This window comes from Benincasa hispida, chromosome 1 (assembly GCF_027475165.1).
Source record: "Benincasa hispida cultivar pf3 chromosome 1, pf3_genome.v1.1, whole genome shotgun sequence".
Taxonomy (NCBI): Eukaryota; Viridiplantae; Streptophyta; class Magnoliopsida; order Cucurbitales; family Cucurbitaceae; genus Benincasa; species Benincasa hispida.
In genome coordinates, this window is record NC_143478.1 from 94,003,022 (window position 1) to 94,029,273 (window position 26,252).

Below are 26,252 nucleotides of genomic sequence, written 5' to 3' on the forward strand. Positions count from 1 at the left end.
TTTTAACTTCGATTTGGTGGAAAATGGAGCAAGAATGGAGCAAAGAACTGCAAGTATTCTGCCTTACAGCATCGGTTTCAGCATTGCAACACTGGCCTAATGCTGTAAGGTAGAAGTCTTAGCATCACAATGCTCTAGCCATAGTGTTGCAACACTATGTAGAGCATCACGATGTTGCGAGTAGCATGACGATAAGCACTGAAAGGATGCCAACACCACAATGCTGGCGAAAAGCATTGTGACGCTCCGACTCTGAAGAGGCGCACATGTTTCAACTTCTGATTTGGTGGCTTGGCTCCCTGGCGGTTCGATTCAAACGGTTTTCTTCAGTTTTTTTTGTAATAATTTAGTTTTTAATTGTTTTTGTTTAATTAAATTAATATAATAGTTATATTCATATAATTAAAGGTTTAGGAAGCCAATCCCAGTCCAAATTGATGCTTTTATATTTATGCATTTGATGTATGATTATTTTATTTTAATATATGTCAATAATGTATGTCATAAGGAAAAATCCCACCATGGGATATACATATATTCATGCATCGTTTTTTTTCAATATAAATATTATATTATAAGATTATATGATAAATTAAGCATGTTCATGCATCATTTATATCATAATTGTTATAATATATAGTTTAGATGTATGGATACATATATTTTTTTCATTACTTTTATATATAATTGCTATGTATGTAATGTAATGTAATAGGAATTGTATGCTAACATAGGTTAAATCGTTTTAAATAGTTTAAAATTGATTTCATATTAGACCTATGTTTAATAATTTTCTAATTCAATTTGAAATAGGCTTAATCTTTTAATTCAATTGAATAGGATTAAATTGATTTGGAATAAAAGATTAAATTTGTAAGAAATGTATCTGTCTAAGGACAATTTTGTCTAGGCTGGATATTTAAGCTAACAGAAACGGAACACCTCTACCTAAAAACTGACTCGAAAGGTGAATTAGATAGATTTGTTGCAAGCATGCAATGAATGATTAAATTTTGTTGAAGTGTTTAATGAACAATAATCAACATTGTTAAACTATCCAACGTAAATATTACTTTAGAAAAAGTTAAAAAACACTTAATAAACTTAATTAGCTGAATTTTCTAAGTTAATCAACCCTAAGTAAAACACTAAGTGGGAGGAAAATGGGGTATATGATACTTCATTTTTCCTTTCATGTTTCTCCCTAAAAGTTCATATCGTGATATCTATACTCGACCTCGAGGCACCTTTGCTTGTGTCCCTCTACGGGCGATGTTTGCATAGGTCAATAATAAGGTGAACGGAGAGAATGTTTATAGTAAGTGGGAGAAGGAAGTGTATCAACACATCCCACAATCTCCTTCATTATTTTGAAGTAAACTTTCATGCTAGGCTTCGAGACACCTTTGCTTGTGTCCCCTACGGATGGCATTCGCATGATTTTTTACTCAAACTCCAGAAATGGATAGGGTTGCTTTAGTTTTTGCCCCAATCGATTTTTCCTTACGGTTGGCTCATTGAGACAGAACTCTTCATTTTTCCTTTCATGTTCTCTCTAAAAGTTCACATCGTGATATCTATACTCGACCTCGAGGCACCTTTGCTTGTGTCCCCCTACGGGCGATGTTTGCATAGGTCAATAATAAGGTGAACGGAGAGAATGTTTATAGTAAGTGGGAGAAGGAAGTGTATCAATACATCCCACAATCTCCTTCATTAGTTTGAAGTAAACTTTCATGCTAGGCCTCGAGACACCTTTGCTTGTGTCCCCTACGGATGGCATTTGCATGATTTTTTACTCAAACTCCAGAAATGGATAGGGTTGCTTTAGTTTTTGCCCCAATTGATTTTTCCTTACGGTTGGCTCATTGAAACAGAACTCTACAATCTAAAATGAGGGGTTACACTTATAAGAAAATGTTACGCAAGTTAAGATTTTCTAGACCAAACAGTGGTGACTAATAATTATAGGAAAAAGAGTTATTCCGGTGTAATTATTAGTTGAGATTATCTCAATTCATTGAAGAGGTAATTGATCACCCTACGATGGCTTCCCCATGAAACATCATTGCAAAATAGATGTCACATAGGGTACACTAGATTTTTGCTAAATTTATTGGTTGTTTATTTGGGTAATGCGTCAAATAACTAATATAAAAAAAATTGTATGGTTTCCGTAATTTCATTAATGATGAGCGCTACTTTAAACCTACTTTTCGCTGATAAGTTAAACTGTATAACTATACAAGCTGGAAAAATACTATTAATAATGTACTCATTATCGATGACTTGTGATTCGTCCTAGTTGAGAAGTGTCCTCAAATCCCAACTGCCAATGCAACCTGAAATGTTCGGGAGGCATATGAGCGAAGGGTCAAAGTGAATGAAAAGGCCCGAGTGTATATCCACGCCAGCTTATCTGAAATTTTAGCCAAGAAGCATGAATCCATGCTCATGGCCCGTGAGATCGTGGAGTCCTTGAGGGGAATGTTTGGACAACATTCCTCACAACTCAAGCATGATGCTCTCAAGTATATCTTTAATGCCTGGTTGAAAGAAGGGACATTAGTTTGTGAACATGTTTTGAACATGATGATCCACTTCAACGTGGCAAAGATGAACGAGCTGTCATTGATGAGACCATTCAAGTTAGCTTCATCTCGGAAACTTTGCCTGAAAGTTTCCTATAGTTCTGTAGCAACGTTGTTATGAACAAGCTTGACTATAACCTGACCACTCTGCTTAATAAGCTGCAAACATACCAATCCTTGATGAAAGTCAAGGAATAAAAGGATGCGGTAAATGTTGCTTCATCCTCCAAAAATTTCTATAGAGGTTCAACCTCTGGAACAAAGTGTGGACATTCTTCCTCCAACACAAAAAAGTAGAAGAAAAAAGGGAAGTCAGGGGAAAGTTAATCCCGTTGCTGCTCAAAAGGGCAAGAAGACTAAGGCTGCAAAGGGAATTTGTTTTCATTGCAACCAAGAGGAACCCTGGAAGAGGAATTGTCCCAAATATTTGGCAGAAAAGAAGTCTAAACAAGGTAAATGTGTGTTGGAAACTTATTTAATGGAGAATGATAATTCCGTCTGGATAATTGATTCAGGCGCTAGTAACCATGTTTGTTCTTCATTTAAGGGAATTAGTTCCTGGCAACAATTGAAAATTGGTGAGATGACGATGCGGGTAGGAGCTGGGCACATCGTCTCAGCTATGGCAATAGTAGGACTCTAACTTTGTTTATAGAAATCTTACCTTTTATTAGAAAATATTTATGTAGATTCTGGTTTTAAAAGGACTTGATTTGTGTAAAATGCTTATTGCAATCATACATTTTGAATTTTAATGTGAATAAAACATTTATTTACAAAAATGGTGTTGAGATTTGTTCTACAAAGTTAGAGATTAATCTTTATGTGCTAAGGCTATTAGCATCAAAGGCCCTCCTTAATCCTAAATTATTTAGAACTGTGGTTACTCAAAACAAAAGACAAAAGGTTTCTTCTAAAGAGAATGCCCATCTTTGGAACCTAAGGTTAGATCACATAAATCTCAATATCATTGAGAGGTTGGTTAAGAATGGACATCTAAGTGAGTTAGAAGAAAATTCTCTACCAATATATGAGTCATGTTTTGAAGACAAAATGACTAAGAGACCTTTTACTGGAAAAGGTCACAGAGCCAAAGAACTCTTAGAACTTGTACATTCAAATCTCTGTGGTCCCATGAATGTTAACGTAAGAGGAATATTAGAGGATTCTTTGAATATTTCATCACCTTTACAAATTATTATTCAAGGTACGGGTTTGTTTACTTAATGCAACAAAAGTATGAAGCGTTTGAAAAGCTCAAAGAGTATAAGGCTGAAGTTGAAAATACACTAAGTAAAACAATAAAGACACTTCAATCTGATTGAGGTGGAGAGTATATGTATTTAAAATTTTAGGACTATTTGATGGAGCATGGAATTGTATCCCAACTCTCGACACCCGGTTCACCTTAGTAGAATGGTGTATCAGAAAGGAGAAACTGAACCTTGTTCGACATGACTTGGTCTATGATGAGTTATGCTCCCTTCTGGCTCATTTTGGAGATATGCAATACAGACTGCATCCTATATTTTTAATTGTGCTCCATTCAAGAGTGTTTCTGAAATGCCTTTGGAATTATTGAATGACCGTAATGGTAGTTTACGTCGTTTCAGGATCTAAGGTTGCCCAACATATGTGCTTGAGGCTAATCCTAAGAAATTGGGACCTCGTTCAAAATTATGTCTATTTGTAGGCTACCCTAAAGGAAGAAGAGGTGGTTACTTCTATGCTTCAAAAGATAATAAAGTGTTTGTGTCGATAAACACTACTTTTTTAGAAGAAAACGACATCAGGGAGCACAAATCACTTAGTAAAATAGTACTGAATGAACTTTCCAGTGAAACTACTAAACCTTCAACAAGAGTTGTTGAAGAGCCAAGTACATCAACAAGAGTTGTTGAAGAGCCAAGTACATCAACAAGAGTTGTAGATGTCGGTTCATCTAGTAGGTCACATGCACCTCGACCATTGAGGTAACCTCGATGTAGTAGAAGGATTTTGAACTCGTCTGTTTGTTATATGGGTTTAACAGAAACTCTAACCATCATATTTGATGGTGATGTTGAGGATCCATTGTTATATAAGAAAGCAATGAAGGATGTAGACAAAGATGAATGGATCAAATCTATAAATCTCGAAATGGAGTCTATGTACTTCAATTCAGTTTGAGATCTTGTAGATCAACCTGATGGGGTAAAACCTATAGGTTGCAAGTGGATCTACAAGATGAAAATGGGTGCAAATGGGAAACTGCAAACCTTTAAGGCTAGACTAGTGGCAAAGGGTTATACCTAGGTTGAGGAAATTGACTATGAAGAGACTTTCTCACTTGTTGTCATGTTAAAGTCTATCCAAATACTCATGTCCATTGCCACATATTATGACTAGAAGATGCCTTTCTAAATGGCAATCTTCAGGAGACCATCTTTATGCAACAACTAGAAGGATTCATAATCCAAGGTGAAGAGCAAAAACTTTGCAACTTAATCAGTCCATTTATGGACTAAAACAAGCTTCTCGATCAAATCTTATGGATTTGATCAAAACGTTGATGAACTTTATGTTTACAAGAAAATCATCAACAGTTCAATAGTTTTCCTAGTGTTATACGTAGAGGATATCTTACTCATTGGGTAGGACTACAGTATGTTCTAGGGATCTAGATCATTCGGGATGGTAAGAACAAAAGGTTAGCCTTGTCTCAGGCATCGTACATCGATTAAATGTTGATCAGGTACAGGATGCAGAATTCCAAAAAGGGTTTGTTACACTTCAGGAATGGAATCATTTTGTCTAAGGATTAATGTCCTAAGACACCTCAAGAAGTTGAGGAGATGAGATGAATTCCCTATGCTTTAGCTGTTGGAAGCTTAATGTATACAATGTTGTGTACTAGACCCGACATTTGCTATACAGTAGGGATTGTCAGTTGTTATCAGTCCAATCCAAGATTTAATCACTAAACTGTGGTCAAGACGATCCTCAAGTATCTTCGGAGAACGAGGGATTACATGCTCGTGTATGAAGATAAAGATATGATCCTTACAGAATACATAGACTCTGACTTTTAGACCGATAGAGATTCTCGTAAATCGACATCGAGGTTAGTGTTCACTCTGAATGGAGGAGCTGTAGTGTGGCGAAGCATCAAGCAAGGATGCTATGGAAGCCGAATACATAGATGCTTGTGAAGCAGCTAATGAGACTATTCGACTGAGGAAATTCCTTTCAGATTTGGAAGTTGTTTCAAATATAGATTTGTCGATTACTATTTATTGTGATAACAGTTGGACTGTGGCAAATTCGAAGGAGCCTCAGAGTCATCGTCGCGGTAAGCATAAGAGTGGAAATACCACTTGATCAGGGAGATTGTGCATCGCGGTGATGTGATAGTCACGAAGATCACATAAGAGCACATCATTGTTGATCCATTTACAGAGGCTTTCAAGGCTAAAGTGTTCGAGGTCACCTGGAGAGTCTAGGTCTGTGGGACATGCGACATCTTATCTAGGGCAAGTGGGAGATGGTACTGGGGTATGCCTTAGTTTACATTAATCCTCCACTTGATGTATTTCATACATCATACCGATCATATCATATATAATCGAATTACCTCTTGTCAATTTGAATATTTCAAATCAACACCAAGAACTGATTCTCAACTTGAATCCATTGAGCTACCAAGGGGACTTTATGAACCTGTAGCTCGAAGCTCCAACTTTATGTGAATAATTGACTAAACTCTTTAGTCACGGGTTCCACCATCTGTTAACTGCCAGACACTCCATTAAAGATCGACAGTTGAACTCTTCTTATTACAGATATATTATGTGTCCATATCAACCAATCAACAATGCGATAAACCTTCACAGATCGCTCGTAAGTACAGTTGGGCCAATAATCGTAATGCCCCTGTAGTTACATCTAACTCCTTAAGTACCATTGATCTCTCTAATGAACATAAGTCATAGTCCTACTATGACTGGGTTCTCTCTTCCAAAGAGAAGTTGTGGCCATTATGTTCAAGATCCGAAATCAGCCCTTAAGGGAGCAATCTATCTATTTACCCCTGCTTTAGGAAAGAAGTAAATTTCATCTCGTATAATTGAGTTCCCAACTCCCAAATCAGACAAGTTCCCAAAAAGGTAGGCACGTTGAGTTGGCAATCTGGCCACTCTTACCCATACTAGTCAAAGGACCGCCCTCAAAGACAGAAGTTCCAAAAACACTCAGGATTGAGGTCATGTCACCTATGGTCGTTTAAAAGAGATGTAAGTCTCTAGTATCAACGGCGTTGCATACAGAGACTAGTCATCTCATGGTCTGGTCTTATACAACCCTTTGTATAGGACACCCTCACTCGCATGCCTCCACATGAATGGTCAGGATCTACCATTTGTAGTAGTTTACAACACTTGCAAACCCCTACAAAGCGGGTCATATCCATAGTGTCACTAAGATCAAGTATCCCTCCTTAATCCTTATATTACAGACCTTTTTAGCTTCTCACTTAAGGCATGATCCACTTGTATATCTCATATACATGCTTAAGTTTACATACAATAACCACGGAGCTTTATTTATTGGATATGAGTAAATGTCAAATAAAATAACTCTTATTTTATTCATAACAATGTGTATAGATTACAAATTATGAGACTCCGGGAGAATTAGGACATCAATCCCAATTTGAGATGCATGCTTCTGTTGGGATTGGTGTCTTAATTTTCCTAGAGTCTCGTAATTTTTAAATAGTTAGTACACATTGTTATTAATAAAATATGATTTATTTTATTTGCATTTACTCATATCCAATAAACAAAGATCCGTGGTTATTTCATGTAAACTTAAGCATGTATATGAGATATACAAGTGGATCATGCCTTAAGTAATAACGTAAAAAGTTTGTAGTATAAGGATAAAGGAGGGATACCTTATCCTGGTGACACTATGAATATGGTCCGCTTTGTAGAGGTTTACAAGTATTGTGAACTATTACAAATGGTCTGATCTTGACCATTCATGTGGAGACATGCGATAGAAGGTGTCCTATATAAAAAGTTTGTATAAGACTAGACCACGAGATGATTCGTCTCTTTATATAACACTATTGATAATTGAGACTTACATCTCACTAAAACAACCATAGATGACATGACCTTAATCCTTAGTGTTTTGGGAACTCTTGCTTATGAGGGCGATCCTTTGATTAGTATGGGTGAGAGTGGCCAGATTGTCAACTCAACAAGCCTACCTTTTTGGGGATTTGTCTTATTGGGGAGCTGGGAACTCAGTTACACAAAACGAAACTCACTCCTTCCCCAAAGCAGGGGTAAGTAGATAGATTGCTCCATTAAAGGTTGATTCCGGGTCTTGAACATAGTGGACACATCATCTCTTTGGAAGAGAGGACCTAGTCATAATAGGATTATGATTTATTGTTCATTAGAGGAATCAATGGTACTTAAGGAGTTATATGTAACTATAGGGGCAAAATAGTAAATTGGCCCAACTGCACTTACGAGCGATCTGTGAAGGGTTATCACACTGTTGATTGGTTATATGGACACATAAATATATTTGTAGTGTGAAGAGTGTAGCTATCGGTCTTTAATGAAGTGCCTGACAGTTAACAAATGGTAGATCTCGTGACTAAAGAGTTTAGTTAGTTATTCATGTACCGTTGAAGCTTCAAGCTACAGGTCTATAAGATCCCCTTGGTAGCTCAATGGGTTCAAGTTGAGAATCATATTTTACGGTTAGTTTGAAGTGTTGAAATTAATAAGAGGAAATTCTATTATATATGATATAATTGGTGTGATGAATGAGATACATCAAGTGGAGGAATTAATGTAAATATGATTTACATTAAGTACCATAAAATAGAAAAAAAGCTATGGTTATATATTTCATATGATGAAATATTAAAACTATAGGTTATAAATATAATATGATAAGTTGGTCATCATATTTATTTATATTTATTATTTGATAATTAATTTCTTTTTCTCTAATAACCGATTGTTAGTAGTTTTATGGTAATCGTGAGATAAAAGGAAAATTGTTTTCCTAAATTTAGAAGTTATTTCATTCAAAAAGTATTCACGGAGACAAGCTATCAAGTGAAAGAGTTTCACTAAGCGATAGTTGTTGAGAGACTAAACGATCGTGTAGAGTTGACTATACGATAGTCACTCAGTTGATCGTAGCTACACGATTGAGTAATAAAGTCTATGCAATAGGCTTCAGTTTACTAAACGATTGAGCACATCGTCTATACGATAGTCCAACTTTTTATCTCCCACTTGTTCGATCGTCTACTCGATTGTATACCTCCAGTCTCTTCCTCAAGCCAAAATCATACAGAGCCCACAACCCTGGATTCTCACACGGAGAATACCAAGGTAACCACTTGTGGGTAGTGTCTTTACTCAGTTCGTGAATCGAGTTGGACTCGATTGGGTTCGAGGAGCTGTTGGTTTTGTTCATTGTGTTCGTGGTCGTGGTGTTTTGGTCGTTGCGTTTGAGTGCTTTGTTGGATGCATTATAGACTGTTCGAGGGATTCTTGAAGAATGGTTCTTCAAAGGTATGCATCCTCTATCCCTTGTATCATCGTATAACATGCCGTAATTTCTGTTGATGCATGACCTATTAGTTTCCGTTCTTGGACCGTAATTGTTTATATTCAATCTGAATGGAATTTGGAACGATCCCTTCCGCTGCTCATGGAGATCCTCGTGTTTGATTTCCTATGGCTTCATTTTACTTAAAACTCTAACCTTTAAATAAAAGGACCATTCGTCCAAACAATATAGGGTCTCTTATGTCAAAGCATGTGTTTGAAATCATGTTATAACATGTAAACACATTGTACTTTAAGTAATCATGTGTTGGGACCATCATAGAAAACATGTAATATAAATCATGGAAATTAAATTAAGGTAAACCCTTATTAAAACTATCACTCACTATCTTGTGCTATTCCTCCAAGGATTATAGGCTTTTCCTACTTGTGTTTGCCCTGTGACATAAATAAGTACCTTTGGTTAACATCACTGGCTTCTTTTTTTTAGCTTAACTCTAATATTCAAGCTTAAAATTTCACTTACAATTTCCTTACAACTTACTAAGACACCATCCAACACTTAGTCGTTCGGCTTGCAACTTAGTTGGTTGGGCACAGGGCACGTACGCATAGGCGTTCAGGTAGGCATTAGGATACACACACTTCACCTAGGCATTGGGCACCTGTAGGACGCTATACTTATTATGCTCTTGGTGATGGCACCCTTTCACTACATGCCCTCACGCTTCACCTCGCGTGTACACTCATCAAATGCTTACACACGCTCACGCGTATGCCCGCCTAGGCCAACTACTTACTTATCCCTTGGTTGCAGCTGCTTGTTTATTCATCCACACAATTTTCATATTTAACTCCCAGCTTTTATAACTTAAATTCCATACATTATCTCACAAAATTTCCTTCTAAGAGCTTCTTCCTAACATCTTAACTCCCTTATCTTAAAATTTAGGCTTCCAATTCTGCTTGATGAGCTTAGAATTTTCTAGTATTTCCAGCTTGCTCGAGTGATCAAGAAACTTGGAACATTCTTCATATTCTTCAAATTTTGACACCAATTCGTGCGAATTTCTTCTTGGCAGCCTTGGGTCTTCTTCAACATTGATTGATGTACAATTTGGCAACAATTCCTTCCCTTAAGCACGAGTGAATTAGGCAAACAGAGTCCTTCTTCACAATTCATTTTATAGCAAGCCTTGCATGACTAAGGGGTCTAATTTAGTGACACTTAGGCCACTAACCAATGCTTAAGGCCTTTAGTGACGCTACTTAGCCCACTAACTGAATGAAGCTAAGTTCTTCACCTTCATTTCAACACATAGGGCTAGCGTCCTCTCCATCCCTTCATCGGCCAACGCATGCTCATAGTAATGCATTCATCACCTTATCTTAGGCGCCCTTTTCACACCTTTTCTGTCCAACCTAGTCCAAATTAACCTCCATACATCAACGCTTGACACTCCTCCAATGCTAAGTTTCTTACCAAGGCCAACACCTACGCCTTCAAGCAGCCCACACTTAGCCTCTAACATCTAGTTCTCAAGGCCAATGCACACTCTACAGCCCATGCCTAGCACCTTGCTTTTGTGCCCTTTAAGCGCTCACCTTGGGCACTCAACTGCTCGTATGTCATCCCTCTTCGTCCAAACTAACCTCTATTGAGGCCAATATATGACTCTTGCTAGTCTCAGCCATCACCAACACTCGATAACCCAACTAACCTCTAACATAGGACCTCGAACGCATGCCTCTTACTACACTTAACAATTCTTTCCACTTGAGCCCTTAAATTAATGGCATGACTTTAACTCCTCAAGCCTACCACCTCACTAAGTGTCGAGACTTCTTATTCCACCTGTGAGTTTTAACTCCTATACTTTGAAAATTCCTTCACTTCTTGGCCTAACTCCTTTTCCTCTTGGTTTTCTGACACTTAGGAAATTTTCTTCCTTAGGAAATTTTCTTCCTTAGCCTACTCCATGCCTAGGTTCTCTTTACATACACTTCCCAAGATTTTCACTAAGTGTTGGTAGTCTTCCAAGCCACCCGAGAGCCTCCTCGCCTAACACTTAAAATTTCTTCATCTTGTTACTTCTACATAATAACAACATTCACAACATATATGCAATTAAGTTAACAACCATAAACATTAAACTTCAATCACATCAAGCTATACTATTTAGGAAAATAGGTTCTAGGGTTTACATATAGGAAGTATGTGCTCTAGTATAAATAAATTTCATATTCAAAGCTTGTTTTTTTTTCTTCTTTAATTCAACAATATATGGATAGTTTAACTAAATAATATACCGATAAAATACTTTAATACTCTGTTTTGTTTAAAAAAGAATATTTTAATAACATAATGATCAAAAAGAAAAATGAAAAAGAATATATTTTAATAATTTTTATTAGCATTAAATTAAATTATATCTTTTGTAAAATTGGCATAGTCGATTCCACAAGCTCAGGTGGACAATGAAATCCCACGCAGCTCAAATAGAATCAAAATACTGTGAAATCACAATAATGCCCTCAAAGTTGCTATCTACATTTAGGTCTTTCCCCTAATTATCGCCAACAAGGTTAAATTTAACGTTATGTCTTTTCAATTTTATAGTTTTCAAAATATCTTAAAAATTTCCTTCAAATTAGTGGAGGAGAAGCCAATCTGCAACTGCCACTGGCTCCAATGGCGCTTCCACTTTCCGGCGGAATTCCGGCTCGTTTTGTCCCGCCGTCTCTAGCGAAAGCTAGACCACCGCATACAATTTCTTCCGCCTCTTTATCTCCGACAACCAAAGACGAAACAATAGATTGGGTCGAAGCAACTTCCGATTTCTTCGAGAAAGATACGAGACCAATTATGCTATTTGACGGTACTGGCTTCTTTTAGTATTTTGATTGCTGTTGTTTCTAAATTAGCTAGCCTCTGATTCCTGATAGAATTGAATTCAAGTGAGATGGCTGTCTGTGGGTTTTCTTTATTTTTGGGATTTGCGGTGAAAGTGAAGTATCGATGATTTTGTTAATCTCTCAGGTGTGTGCAATTTGTGCAATGGAGGTGTGAGATTTGTTCGTGCTAATGATCGAAATAGGTAGTTCTTTTTCTTTTCTGTATAAATTCTTGGAAAGATAATGAAATTTGGAGCGGATTTTTGAGGCCCCGTATAGTAATAATGAATGACATTGTATTTTCAGGATCCATTTTATATGCTTTGATACCTTCATAATCTTATTGCCATGATTAACTTGCAGCCGCCATAAATTTAAGATTGTGTGTTTCTGTAAATGGGCTATCATTGTTCTCCACGGAGAAGTTAAAATTAGTATTGGTAATTTGGTATTACCTTGAAACCTTTACTCCCTGTCTTTGTTGATTTCTCATTGACATTTACAGAAGAATACGATTAGAGGCTCTTCAAAGTGAAGCTGGCAAGAAGCTGTTAAGAAGGTCAGGAAGAGCACCGGATGATATTTCGAGCGTTGTACTTGTTGAAAAGGATAGGTATATGCATGCAGCTCCTCGTTTGAAGTTTCTCATGAGCTAGATTTGCCTATCTTATCCATGATCTATGGCCTTTTTTTTTCTTAATCTTTCTTGATTTCTCCAAAATAGCAATCATTATTGATTTCAAGACAATTGATTTCTCCAAAATAGCAATCATTATTACAAGACGATATGTTTCTCAAAGTTATTGATATCCTGGAAAAGAAAGGAAAGGGCCCCTGTTTTACTGAGAAAAAGATTCTCTCAACTTCAGCTACTGCCATTTTTTTCCGTTAAAGATGTTGATGCTAAATTTTAAATGCTGGACTGCAGATCTTATATCAAGTCTGAAGCTGTTCTAAGAATAATGGAATATTTAGAGTTACCCTTTCCTCAGCTTGCACTTTTTCTCCAGTTTGTGCCCCTGTAAGTTATTCCTTACTAGAACGTAAACTTTTTCCTGCACCACATATCTCTTAACATAAAAAATCAAGTTTGAGCGTATCTTTTTAATTCTGATTATTAATTGCATTGCAGGTTTGTTCGAAATATTGTGTACGACAATATTGCAGATAATCGTTATACACTATTTGGACGCTCAGAGTCATGTGAAATATAGAATTTACTTGTATTCTTAGGATTTGTATATAATACTTGGGAATAGAAATTTAGAAGTTAAGATCTTTGTTTAGTAATTAATACTATCAGGAATTGGAGCCGATATCATGGCCAGCATAATTGACTTGCAGGGTCAACCTTTGGCATCACAACATTTCTAATATCTCGTTTGAGTATAATATTTCTTCCTTCATTCACCTGAGTAGAATTGTTTTCCAATGCAGAAATACATGTATTGTCTGGATTTCAATTGTTACTCCTATAATATAAATCTAAGGAAATTGAAAATTGTTGAAAATAGGGTTATTAACCTAGGGGCATTTATGTAATTGTGTAGGCTTCTAGGGTTTCCTACCGTCTATTTATACGTTGTGTCCATGTGTATTCAGTGTATTAGATTAACTAATAAGAAAGATCTCTATATCATGGTTTTTCTCCCTGTACTAGGGTTTCCACGTAACTGTGCATTGTTATTCTCTTTCCTTCTTCTATATTTTAACATGGTATCGGAGCTAGACGACGAAACCCTAGCTGCCATAGTTGTCTTCAGCCAATGGAACTTCAAGTTTTGACATGAAGGCAGCCATTCGAGCGGCCATGAAGGAATGTTTTCAAGCAGCCCTACCGGAGTTGATTTCTGCCATCTAGCTGTAGTCGATGGAGAGCTGAGGCCAGCTGTCAAAGGAGAGCCGGAATCGATGGGAGCCGCCAAGCCAGACAGAAGCCACGATCGGAGACCGAAACCAGTGCGGCGCTGCCTTCGACGGTCGGACAGAGACGAATCCGATTGAGCCCAGCTGTAGGTGGCTGCCGTCCGTGCCGATCGTGCTCGCGCTGTTCGAATCCTCCACGCTAGGTCAGATCGATCGTCGTGGAGCCGCGCCTAGCACTTTGCTCGAGCATTCCAGTCGGTCAAACCAGAATCCGATCGAGCCATCCAGCTGCTCGAACCAGCTAGTGCCACCTTGTGCGCCGGGCAGATACGAGGACCATCTGTAGCCGCCGGCGACATCTTTCCAGCCGTTGGTGGTTGCTCCTTTTCCAGTCACTTATGGCTCGACCCAGTGCCCAGATGATGTTAGACAACAGTTGACTTATCTCCAACAACAGATTTTAGACTTGGATACGATGTTCGGCGCAAATTCCCAACCGGTTCAACCAGTCTATTTAGAGAATCCGGTAAATTCGTTCTCTATTTTGCCAAATGCTTCTTATTTATCTGGTTCGATGGGCAACTCTACAGGATTTTTTGTAGAAGAAAAATTAAATAGCCAAAATTATTTCTTCTGGTCCCAATCGATCATAATGGCCTTGGAAGGGCGTCACAAATTTGGGTACTTGACGGGGGAGATTTTGGAGCCGATACCCGGCGATCCTCAAGAACGGATCTGGAAAGGGGAAGATTCGCTGTTACGCTCTGTCCTCGTGAATAGTATGGAACCTCAAATAGGCAAACCACTATTGTATGCTGCAACCGCCAAGGATATTTGGGAGGTTGCACGAGATTTGTATTTAAAGAGATAGAATGCCTCTCGACTATATACGCTTCATAAGCAGGTCCATGAATGTAAACAAGGGTCCATGGATGTCACATCATATTTTAACAAATTATCAATGCTTTGGCAAGAGATGGACCTATGTCGAGAGATTGTCTGGAACTACGCGCAAGAGGGGCTCAATACTTGAAAATTGAAGAAGCAGACCGTGTGTATGTTTTCTTGGCTGGATTAAATCCTAAATTCGATGGTGTCCGTAGTCGAATATTGGGCCAACGTCTTACACCTTCTCTCAGAGAAGTTTGCTCTGAAATATGGCTGAAAGAGGATCGATCATGCGCCATGAATAATCCTATTACTACAACTGATGCAGCTGCCTTCATTGCAAAGTCGCCTAGTGCTGATAGCGATAAAAACCCCCCACTTGTGTGTGAGCACTGTAAGAAGCCCTGGCACACAAAGGACCAGTGTTGGAAATTGCACGGAAGACCTCCAAACAGCAGGCGACTACAGTCTCATGACAAATCTAATATTGGTCGTGCCCTAGTGAGTGACTCAGCAGATGAACATACTCAGAAGCAGTCTTTTGTTGACAGCAAGAACAGTTTGAGTATGGTTGGGGTGAGTGCTATTGCACAATCAGGTAATTTCCTTCATTTGGCCTTATTAGTATGAATGGTAAAAAAAACCTTGGATTGTGGACTCAAGGGCCACAGATCATCTTACCAGTTCTTCAGATTTGTTTATTTCTTATAACTCGAGTGCTGGAAATGAGAATATTCGAATTGCAGACGGGTCTTTTGCCCCTGTTACAGGGAAAGGCCATATCTCCCGTTTGACGGTTTAGTTTTGCGTGATACTTTGCATATGCCTAAAATCTCTTATAATCTGTTGTCTGTCAGCAAAATTACAAGGGATCTGAAGTGTAAGACAATTTTCTTACCCGACTTCGTTTTGATTTAGGATCTGAAATCGGGGATGACGATTGGCACTGCTCGGCACGATAGGGGACTCTATTTCCTTTCTGAAGATGCTTCCTCTAGAGATGATCATTGAACTGGGTTTATGTCATTAAATTTTTCTGTTTCTGAAAACGACTTTATGTTGTGGCATTTCCATTTAGGACATCCAAATTTTCAATATATGAAGTATTTGTTTCCGCATTTATTTTGCAATGTTAATACTTCCTCTTTAAATTGTGATGTGTGTATTTGTGCCAAGCAAAGTCGTGTTCCTTTTCGGTCGCAGCCTTATAAACCCTCGAGTCCTTTTACTCTTGTTCATAGTGATGTTTGGAGTCCCTCGCCTGTTACCACTTTCACTGGTAAACGTTGGTTTGTCACATTTATAGACGACCGCACTCGCCTTACTTAGGTCTTCCTTCTCACTGATAAATCTGAGGTGTCATCCATTTTCCAACAATTTTATACAACTGTTGAGACTCGTTTCAATGTGAAGATTGGAATTTTACGGAGTGAAAATGGGCGAGAATTCTTCAACACCTCCTTCAGGGATTTTCTTGTCTCTAAGGGAATTGTCCACCAGAGCTCGTGTGTTTATACTCCACAACAGAATGGAGTAGCCGAGCGGAAAAATCGTCATCTAGTGGAAGTAACTTGGTCTTTTATGTTATCTGCCACTCTTCCGTCATATCTGCGGGGGGATCCGTTCTTACTGCCACCCATCTCATTAATCGGATGCCCTCTCGTGTTCTTAACCTTCATACTCCCTTGGATCTGTTTAAAAAGTCCTTCCCAACCACTTGGTTAATCTCCGATGTTCCCCTTCGGGTCTTTGGTTGCGTTGCCTTTGTTCATTCCCATGGTCCAAACCACACAAAATTTACTCCTCATGCTCAGAAGTGTGTCTTTGTTGAATATCCACTTCATCAACGTGGGTACAAGTGCTATCATCCATCATCTCGTAAATACTGTGTCTCCATGGACGTCACCTTCCTCGAGGATCAACCGTTCTTTCCTGTTAGTCATCCTCAGGGGGAGAACATAAGTGAAGAGACTAACTGGTCCTTTTATGCTATTCCCTTAGAGTCAGCTCCTATTCATATTTCGTCTGAGCCTAGTTCTGAGCATGACGACCCGGTCTTTCCTACCAACCAAGTTCCTTAGAAAACTTACTATAAGAAGAATCTCAGGAAGGAAGCAGTGTCACCTGTCGAACCGGAACTGCTAGCTCCAGTATATGAGTCAGACCCGCCATCAGATCTAGGTACGTATATTCCTGAAACTATTGATGTTGATGTATGTATGGAGACTGACAAATGCAGGAAGGATAAGGGCGAAGGAAGTGGTAATACTGAAAGTATGGCAGAAGAGGAGACAGTTGAGAATGGAATGATTCTAATTAATGATGTGGAGGATACTACTGAAATCCCTGATACATAGATAGCCGATCATGGTGAGAAGCCTGGAAAGTTGAAGGATCGTGATGTCTCGCTCGATCTTCCTATAGCTCTGAGGAAAGGCACGTTCATGTACTAAATACCCTATGCATAGTTACATGACGTATAGTAATTTGGCACCCGAGTTCAAAGCTTTCACTAATAGTCTGGACATTGTGATGGTTCCGAATGACATAAGTGTTGCGATGGAAAAACCAGAATGGCGGTCTGCTGTTATGGAAGAAATGAGAGTTCTCGAGAAGAATGGAACTTGGGAACAGGTGGTTCTACCTGAAGGACACAAGACAGTTGGATGCAAATGGGTGTTTACTATAAAATACAAGTCAGATGGGACGATTGACCGGTACAAGGCTAGGTGTGTTGCAAAAGGCTTTACTCAGACCTATGAAGTAGACTACTCTGAAACTTTTTCTTCCATGGCCAAACTAAACACTATCCGAGTGCTTTTGTTAGTTGCCGTAAATAAGGATTGGCCCCTACACAAATTTGATGTTAAAAATGCATTTCTGAATAGGGAACTTGAAAAGGAAGTCTATATGAGTCCTCCTCCTGGATTCGAGAGTCAGTTCAAAAACAGGGTGTGCAGATTGAGAAAGTCGCTATATGGGTTGAAACAATCTCCAAGGGCCTGGTTTGACAGATTCACAACCTTTGTGAAAGCACAGGGGTATGTTCAGGGGCATTCTAATCACACTCTATTTACAAAAAGGTCAAGATTAAGGAAGATAGTTGTTCTTATTGTTTACGTTGATGACATTGTTTTATCTGGGGATGATGATGCTAAGATTATGAGGCTTAAAACAAAGATGGCCGAAGAGTTTGAAATTAAAGACTTCGGTAAGCTAAGATACTTTCTGGGAATGGAAGTGGCTCGATCAAAGGAAGGTATCTCAGTTTCTCAACGAAAATACACTCTGGACTTACTAAAGGAAACATGCATGACTGGGTGTAAACCTGTTGACACATAGTAGAGTACAATGCGAAGTTCAGTGAGAAAAATGATAGAGTTCTTGTTAATAAAGAGAAGTATCAGCGGTTAGTCGGGAGGTTGATCTACTTGTCTCACACAAGGCCAGATATTTCGTACGCAGTAGGTGTTGTTAGTCAGTTTATGCAGGCTCCCTGTGAAGATCATATGATAGCAGTTGAACGTATCCTTCGGTACCTGAAAGGAACTCCTGGCAAGGGACTGATGTTCAGAAAGTCTGATAAACGATTTGTTGAAGCCTACACTGATTCTGACTGGGCAGTTTCTGTTGTTGACAGAAAGTTGACGTTTGGGTATTGTACGTTTGTCTGGGATAATCTAGTCACCTGGAGAAGTAAGAAACAAGGGGTCGTTGCTAGAAATAGTGTTGAGGCTGAGTATAGGGCCATGAGTCTGGGGATATGTGAAGAAATCTGGTTGAAGAAAGTGTTATCAGATCTCCAACAAGATAATGAGCTTCCGATGAAATTGTTTTGTGACAACAAAGCTGCCATCAGTATTGCAAATAACACGGTTCAACATGACAGAACTAAACACGTAGAGATTGACAGACATTTCATTAAGAAAAGACTGGACAGTGGAAACATATGCATCCCTTATATTTCTTCAAATTAGCAAGTTGCAGATGTGCTTACAAAAGGATTACTGAGTCATAGTTTTGACTATTGTATAAGCAAGTTGGGCCTTGTTGATATCTATGCCCCAACTTGAGGAGGAGTGTTGAAAATAGGGTTATTAACCTAGGGGCATTTATGTAATTGTGTAGGCCCCTAGGGTTTCCTATTGTCTATTTATACGTTGTGTCCTTGTGTATTCAGTATATCAGATTAAAGATCTCTATATCGTGGTTTTTCTCCCTGTACTAGGATTTCCACGCAACTGTGCGTTGTTGTTCTCTTTCCTTCTATATTTTAACAAAAATTGACCAAAATAATAGTGTTTATCTGTTGAAATAGATCTCATAAAAAGTTTAAAATTGTTGATGTGCCTTTTTCAGTAGACATCATATTAGAGATCGCCCTACACCCTATGCTATATGGAAAACAATGGTACAAAACTGAACCAGGAGGTGGATCAAAATCAGGAAATCACGAGCAGTATGCTACTGACGTGAGATCAGTATTCTGAAAAAGGAAATATAATCATTTCTCTTGGTAGGAAACTGCCAATTGCTTCGTTCACTAGATGCATTGCCAGATGTTTTCAACTTTTTTTCAAGACATCTATGGTTCCAAGCAATCTATGGCAGGAACTGTATTTGTTGATGTTCCATGGGCATTGTAACACGAGGACTGAGTGATTTTATCAGAATATGCAGATCGTATACCGATATCTTCTAATGCAAGGTTGCTGCAGCCTATAATCTCACTGCAACTTAATTCCACTGCGACCTCTGTTGCAGATGTTCCACAAAATCCTTGGTACAAAACATCACTCACTTGTACAGCTGATGTCTGCTAGATTTTACTAATGTGTTAGTTTACCTTTTGCATACTCATATAAAAATATTCTATTGCTAAAAGAGAGAATGTTCAGTTTTTACTCTTTGGGTTTAGACTATAATTGCATATAACCTTGTAGAAAATAATGTAACGATGTTTCCTGTTTTTACCTGGTTTTTGCAGTCTTTTTTCCCATTACAGTAATACTGGTCGATCAGGATTGGATTGTGAACTTGATCCAGTGTGATTCCTTGAAATGATATCTTCCTTGCATATCCAGATCCCCCCTAAAGTAAAGGGAATGGAAGAAGAGAATCAACACAATTCTTCATCTTTGAAGCCATCAGATCAAGATAAAGTATTAACATGTAGGCAAACCTGCCAAGTTTTGATCCTTGCTCCGTACATGGTTCCTTTCAGGTGACAATTTTGAACTCTCACTTCTTCTACAGAGGATGTCACCCCATCCTTTCCCAAGCTACCAATACTGAAACCAGTGGCCTTCTTAGCAAGGCATTTCAATATTCAACAAATGCTAGGAGCTAAAATGGGGAAAAAAAAAAAAGAAAAGAAAAAAGGCCTCTCATTTGTCAGGGAGCATGTGTTACAAATAACATTTAACTCTTTTTAAGTAATTAAACCTTATGCCATGACCAGGTCCACACTGGATGTTTGCTATGTGGATATTGGAACTGGCTTCACTAATAGCAATACAATCATCACCTATTATAGTAGATGCAATTGAAGAATTAGTTCTTTCACCAAACAGAAGTTTCTAGTTAATATTCAACTGGTACTATAATACCTGTTCCAATATTGCAATTATGAATCTTAACATCTGTTGAATAGGAGACATCAATACCATCAGTGTTGGGACTATCCTCAGGTGCCATTATGTTCAGTTTAGAGATGGAAGCATGATTGCAGCGAACTATGTGCATATGACTTTTTGGACTGTTAATGTGTGTTAATCCAGAAAGATGAAGGCCGTCACAGTCGTGAAAGGCCAACGCCTACCAATCACCATATGAATACGATTGAAGCTTTAATAAGACAAGCATATAGAAAAACTCATGCATAAACACAGGCACAGACGTGTGAGAATTGGAATGGTGATGATAACGGACCGTGGGTCTTCCATCCGATTCCCGGTCCCACCAAGCAGCTCCTTGCCCATCAATTTTGCCATTCCCTTGTACGACAAGTCCACTCACATTAGCAAACAGCAACCAATTTTCCGCATCAAAGTCTTTCCAAGCATCAAGGTCACTTTGAGCCACAATTCTTCCAAGGATCTGCGCTTCTCAAGTAAGTTACCATTACTATATGCATTTTACTTTTGAATAACCGTGAGAACTCTTTTGAGATTAAAGAAGTCCTAGGTTACAATGATGAAAACTTAATAATTTGAAACCGTTGTCTGATGTTACTTGTGTTGAGTCTCCCACATTGAAAAGATTGAGAGACCATACAATCTTTATAAGAACACGAGTTGTTTGAGATGGAATCTCATGTTTATCTAGTAACTTGTAGCTAACTTAGAAGGGTGAGCAGCATGATGTAATAAAGTGGGGCCTTACTAGTTATCACAAAAAGAAAAGAAAAGCATAATTACTTTAACACCAACGCTGGAGGACATGCACGGGCCTTGAAACTCCACTGGGTTCAGCAAAAATATTCTGGGAGATGGTACTAGCATAGCCGAGGGAGTTGCAGCTTCACAAACAGCCATCCAAGCCTTTAGAAATGCCTTTGAACGATGAATTATATCAGAAACAATAGCATTAGATACATAACTCAAAAGTCAGAGGGTGTGAATATTTACTTGTGAATCATCTGTCTTTCCATCCCCAGCTGCCCCATAATGAACCACATCAATGATCTTATAGTTCATAGTAATAGGATCATCATTTGTAGGATCATTATCACTAGGATCATTATTAGTAGGATCATTATTAGTAGGATCATTATCAGTAGGATCATTATTGCTGTTTGGATGATGATGTTGTCTGAATGCAAATATCAGATAAATCACTAGTACTATAGCCACTACAAAACCTACCTGTGAGTGGAAAAAACTCAATTCTAAGTTGTAAATATTACAAACAAACAAGCCTTTGATAAATAAAACACAAAACAGGGAACTTATAAGTGACATGAAAATCTTGAACCAAAAGCTATCATGAGCAGTAAACACGAAATGAGTGACAAAGATGAACCCAAATGAGCAAAAATACCATCAATTTCTTAATCATTGTAGCAAAATGGAAGCAAGGACTATCAAAATTGGAAGATTGATAGAGGTCTGTCTTATAAACTAACAGATTAGTGGCTAATGGTTTGACAAATCAGGCATATAATATATATATATATATATATATATATATCTTTTTTGCAAAGGTGAATTTTCCTTTTTGAAATCAGGCATGTCAATTAGATTGTCTTTTATGCTTTACTAGTGATTGTGTTCATATTCAATGAGAACTATGGTATCTTTTTTTCCCTTTCATGCGTGTTTGACAAATTAAAGATTACCATAATTTAGATGAGTGTTTGATTACAAATAGAACCATATTTTTTAGGCAATCTTTATTTTAATGGCCGAAATTTTCTCCTTTTTTGGGGGGGTTTACACAATAAAAACAAAAATTTTGTATCATGTCGAATAATAAATTGCTCTTTGTGGCCATTCTAAAACGAAAAAGAATATATATTTTGGGGATCTGGGTAATAAATGTAAAATATAATTTTATTGCATTGATTGTGGCCATTCTAAAATTCTGTTGACCATTATGGCAAGAATTACTTTTTTTAAAATGCATACACCCTAAGTTATATAGGGCTCACAAGTAAACCTCTAATCTCAAGAGGAAAACATAAGCTTTAGTGAGTTGAGTTATATTCATTTCAGTTTTCTGTAAACTCGAACATGTATTGTAATTTTATCTTATTTTTATATCTAATTTTCGCTTGTTTCACTCACTCATTTTATTAACTAAACAATGGTAGATCCAGAAAGGGGCATTTCTCAATTAGTTAAATAAACAAATATATATATATATATAAAATGAGATTCGAATGTGCTATTTCTTTTGTATTTTTCTTTTTAAGTTTTTCTCAATATTATTTTTTTATTTTCCTTTTTAAAATTTTCTCTCAATATCATTTTTTTTCCTTTTTAAGTTTCTCTCAACAATTTTTTTTTTATTTTTCTTTTTAAGTTTTTCTCTCAATATCATTGTTCGCACGAGATTTCAATAGAAATTTATTACGTGAAACTTGAACTTTGTATTTGTATTAATTTTATGAAAAGTAAGTACAATCTCGACGCTTTCAAAATAAACTATAGTCTTTAAACTTGTTGATCATCAGCCTTTGGGCTTGTTGATTTTCTTTGATGATCGGCCTTTCGGCTTGATGATCTTCTTGGATGATCGGCTTTTGGGTTTGTTGATCCGGCCTTTGGGCTTGCTGATCCTTTTAAATGATCGGCCTTTGAATCTTCTTGGACGGGCTTTAGGCTTGATGATCTTCTTGGACGATCGACCTTTGGGCTTGTTGATCTTCTTGGACAATCGGACTTTAGGCTTGATGATCTTCTTGCACGATTGGCTTTTGGGCTTGTTGATCTTCTTGCACGATCGGCTTTTGGGCTTGTTGATCTTCTTGGACAATCGGGCTTTAGGCTTGATGATCTTCTTGCACGATCGGCTTTTGGGCTTGATGATCTTCTTGGACGATCGACCTTTGGGCTTGTTGATCTTCTTGGACAATCGGGCTTTAGGCTTGATGATCTTCTTGCACGATCGGCTTTTGGGCTTGTTGATCTTCTTGGATGATCGGCCTTTGGGCTCGTTGATTTTCTTGGAGGATTAGTTTTCGCACGAGGTTTTCGGAGAAACTTGTTTCATGGAGTTGAACTTGAATTGATGTTGACGTTGAGGTTGATTTGATGCGATGTGGTTCGATCTCTAGTACTTGATCCTCTGATTCTCTCTCGATTGGGTAGATATGCTTGACTGGAAGAAGAAAAACACCAAACGTTCTTAAAGTAGAAGTCTTGGAAGAGTGTTTGTGTCTTCAAGGGTCTTCTGTCTTTTAGGAGTGCAGCTTCAGGAGTCTTGGGAGTCTTTTGCATCTTTGTCAGCTTCAAGAGTCAAGGAGGTCTTCTGATTGTAGAGAATTCCCTATAAGCACTCTGGAGTATAGCTTTTCTATTTATAGAGCTCCCGATGGGCTTCATGGGCTTGGGCCTGACCTTGATTGACCCATAGACCTGACATTTGGGTCTAATTTAATTGGACTTGGGGTTTGGTCTTTGGGCCTAATTAATGAGGCTGGTCTTTAGGCCCAATTAACTGGGCTTAGGTTTATTTTGGTGTTTTAGACTCACATTAAGCATATATTTAGGCGTAACTGGGTCAATGCCCAAATTATAATGTTAAATTGGTCGAAATTAATTTTATTCAATCGACGTCTGCGACGAAAACACATATTTTTTCCTCAATTTCAATTTGAGACACATGTCAACTCTTAATTGACCACAAATTTGACGATTTCAGAATTTCGTCATTAATATAGTAAATAACGTGGCGGTCCGTAGTTGGTCCGAAATTTCTCCTCCAACAAATGCCCATATGTGGGTGGATGAATCTCGAAAAAGATCGACATCGAGATGCAAGTAATTCGGTCATAACTTCGATGCTCCCAATTTAATTAAACCGTGAGTTTAGTGACAAGTTTAACTAAAATTTGTAATAGGGGACGACCAAATTTTTAATTTAAGAAAAATCTCAATCTTTATCTCAAACTTGATTTGATTTGGAGAGATAAAACGTATGAATTCTCAAATTTTCTTTTTTTTTTTAAACAAAAAGGAAAATTCAGGTTTCATCTCAAATTAATTTGACTTGGTGATGAAACTTAAAAATTTTGAATTTAAAATGAAATTCATGTTTCATCCCTAATTTAATTTAATTTGGGGATGAAAACTTTAAAATTTTGGTTTTAAGAAAGAAATTTGGAATATGGCCAAATTTATAAGAATATTCCAAATTTATAAGAAAACTTTGAGTTTTTGTCCCAATTTAATTTGATTTTAGGGATAAAATTCAGTAATTTTTTGAGTTAAAAATAGAAGTTAAAGTTTCACCCCAATTTAATTTAATTTGGAGATGAAAATTTAAAATTTTGGTTTTAAAAAAGAAATTTGGAATATGGCCAAATTTCCGAAAAAAAAATTGAGCTTTGTCCCCACTTAATTTGATTTTGAGGATAAACTCAAGAATCTCAAATTTAAAAATAAAGGAATAAGTTTTATCCCAAATAATTTGAGCTAAAATGCGATTAATAAAAATGTTCGGTGTATGGCCAAAAGTTTTTAAAAAATGAGGGACGAAAAAAATAAAAATCATCAAAGATAAGATTTGGTCGGTTAAAAAAAGATTTTTTTTTATAACCAATAAAATCTAAGATTTACTGATTGGATTCTAAATTTAATGGAGTCCCTATAAATAGATCCCTCCTTTTTCTCTCTATTTTTTTTTTCTTCTTTTTTTTTTTCAAGAAAATATCGTTTTTTTTCTTTTCTTTCATCTTCTTTTCCATTTTCTTTTTTCTTTTCTTTTCTTTTCTTTTCTTTTCTTTTCTTTTCTTTTCCTTTTTTTTTGTTTCTTTCCTTTTTTATTATTTATTTATTTATTATTATTTTTACTAACTTGCCCTCTTGCCCTTTTTTTACAAGATTATCAGTAGTCCTGCACTTTGTTATTTCCCCTACTGCTTCATATCTTTGCACAAATGGTGAGTTCTTTTTTTCTTATATATATATATACACACACACATATATTAGCAACGGCATTCGACATGCGATTGTCAGCTCTGCCAGCACGATCTAACTCCTGCTAGACACAACCCCTATGTGGGCGACTGTATAGCTTGTAAGGGTGGTCGTCAGCTCCGTCAACAACAACGATCTGACTCCTGTTAGACACGACCCCTATGTGGGCGACTATGTAGCCTGCAGGAGTGGTCGTCAGCTCCACCAACAACGATCTGACTCCTGCTAGACACAGCCCATATGTGGGCAATTGTGTAGCCTGCAGGGGTGGTCGTCAGCTCCGCCAACAACGATCTGGAACTCTCAAATGGAGGTAAGTATGCTAAAATAGAGATAGAGTATTATGATTTCTGTCTTAAGATAAGAGATAATCTTATATGTAAAAAGAGGGAAGTGTGTAGTAGATATTATGGAAAGACAAATTATATAGAGTTACATCATATATATGTCTAAAGAGTCCTTTTAAGGCTTGTGTACTTTTTTTTTTTACCAGCCTTGGGTTGGAAAGAGTGCTTCTACGTTAGAGTGAATTTACTCACTCCCACTTACACTTGCACCTATTATTTGTAGCCTTGTCTATTACAGTAAAGGAAGGCCTGCTAGACACAACCCCTATGTGGGCGACTGTGTAGCTTGCAGAGGTAGTCGTCAGCTCTGCCAATAGCGATCTGACTCTTGCTAGACACAACCCCTATGTGGGTGACTATGTAGTCTGCAAAGGTGGTCGTCAGCTTCGCCAGCAACGATTTGACCTCTGCTAGATACAACCCCTATATGGGTGACAG

General features: G+C 37.6%; 3 protein-coding genes across 3 annotated transcripts; 2 read left to right on the plus strand and 1 right to left on the minus strand.

Annotated features, from left to right (window-relative positions):
• The first annotated feature begins 11,756 nt into the window (after positions 1–11,756).
• Positions 11,757–13,480, plus strand: LOC120087784 (Putative thiol-disulfide oxidoreductase DCC). Its single transcript, XM_039044687.2, has 5 exons — positions 11,757–12,054; positions 12,216–12,273; positions 12,576–12,683; positions 12,999–13,091; positions 13,203–13,480. The coding sequence occupies exons 1-5, from the start codon at positions 11,868–11,870 to the stop codon at positions 13,282–13,284; spliced, it is 528 nt and encodes a 175-aa protein (XP_038900615.1). The 5' UTR covers positions 11,757–11,867; the 3' UTR covers positions 13,285–13,480.
• A 1,302-nt stretch (positions 13,481–14,782) lies between these two features.
• Positions 14,783–15,946, plus strand: LOC120091823 (uncharacterized). The gene is made up of 2 exons (XM_039049969.2): positions 14,783–15,422; positions 15,743–15,946. Exons 1-2 carry the CDS (start codon positions 14,921–14,923, stop codon positions 15,784–15,786), a joined length of 546 nt encoding a protein of 181 aa, XP_038905897.1. The 5' UTR covers positions 14,783–14,920; the 3' UTR covers positions 15,787–15,946.
• Positions 15,947–19,145: 3,199 nt separating this feature from the next.
• LOC120073516 (putative polygalacturonase At3g15720) lies at positions 19,146–21,912 on the minus strand. The gene is made up of 8 exons (XM_039026360.2): positions 21,454–21,912; positions 21,244–21,378; positions 20,756–20,923; positions 20,434–20,641; positions 20,270–20,351; positions 20,007–20,115; positions 19,799–19,915; positions 19,146–19,640 (listed from the first exon to the last, which is right to left on the minus strand). The coding sequence occupies exons 1-8, from the start codon at positions 21,784–21,786 to the stop codon at positions 19,410–19,412; spliced, it is 1,383 nt and encodes a 460-aa protein (XP_038882288.2). The 5' UTR covers positions 21,787–21,912; the 3' UTR covers positions 19,146–19,409.
• Positions 21,913–26,252: the final 4,340 nt, after the last annotated feature.

Bases quoted from the DNA above. Each gene is read 5' to 3' on its own strand.
- LOC120087784 (XM_039044687.2), top strand. From the start codon at position 11,868: ATGGCGCTTCCACTTTCCGGCGGAATTCCGGCTCGTTTTGTCCCGCCG. The intron at 12,274-12,575 runs GTAGTTCTTTTT...TGACATTTACAG, and splicing joins CGTGCTAATGATCGAAATAG to AAGAATACGATTAGAGGCTC. The intron at 13,092-13,202 runs GTAAGTTATTCC...ATTGCATTGCAG, and splicing joins TTTCTCCAGTTTGTGCCCCT to GTTTGTTCGAAATATTGTGT.
- LOC120073516 (XM_039026360.2), bottom strand. From the start codon at position 21,786: ATGTCACTTATAAGTTCCCTGTTTTGTGTTTTATTTATCAAAGGCTTG. The intron at 21,379-21,453 runs GTAAATATTCAC...CATCGTTCAAAG, and splicing joins GAAAGACAGATGATTCACAA to GCATTTCTAAAGGCTTGGAT. The intron at 19,641-19,798 runs GTAAAAACAGGA...AAAATCTAGCAG, and splicing joins AAAAAGACTGCAAAAACCAG to ACATCAGCTGTACAAGTGAG.
- LOC120091823 (XM_039049969.2), top strand. From the start codon at position 14,921: ATGTCGAGAGATTGTCTGGAACTACGCGCAAGAGGGGCTCAATACTTG. The intron at 15,423-15,742 runs GTAATTTCCTTC...GTTTTGATTTAG, and splicing joins GAGTGCTATTGCACAATCAG to GATCTGAAATCGGGGATGAC.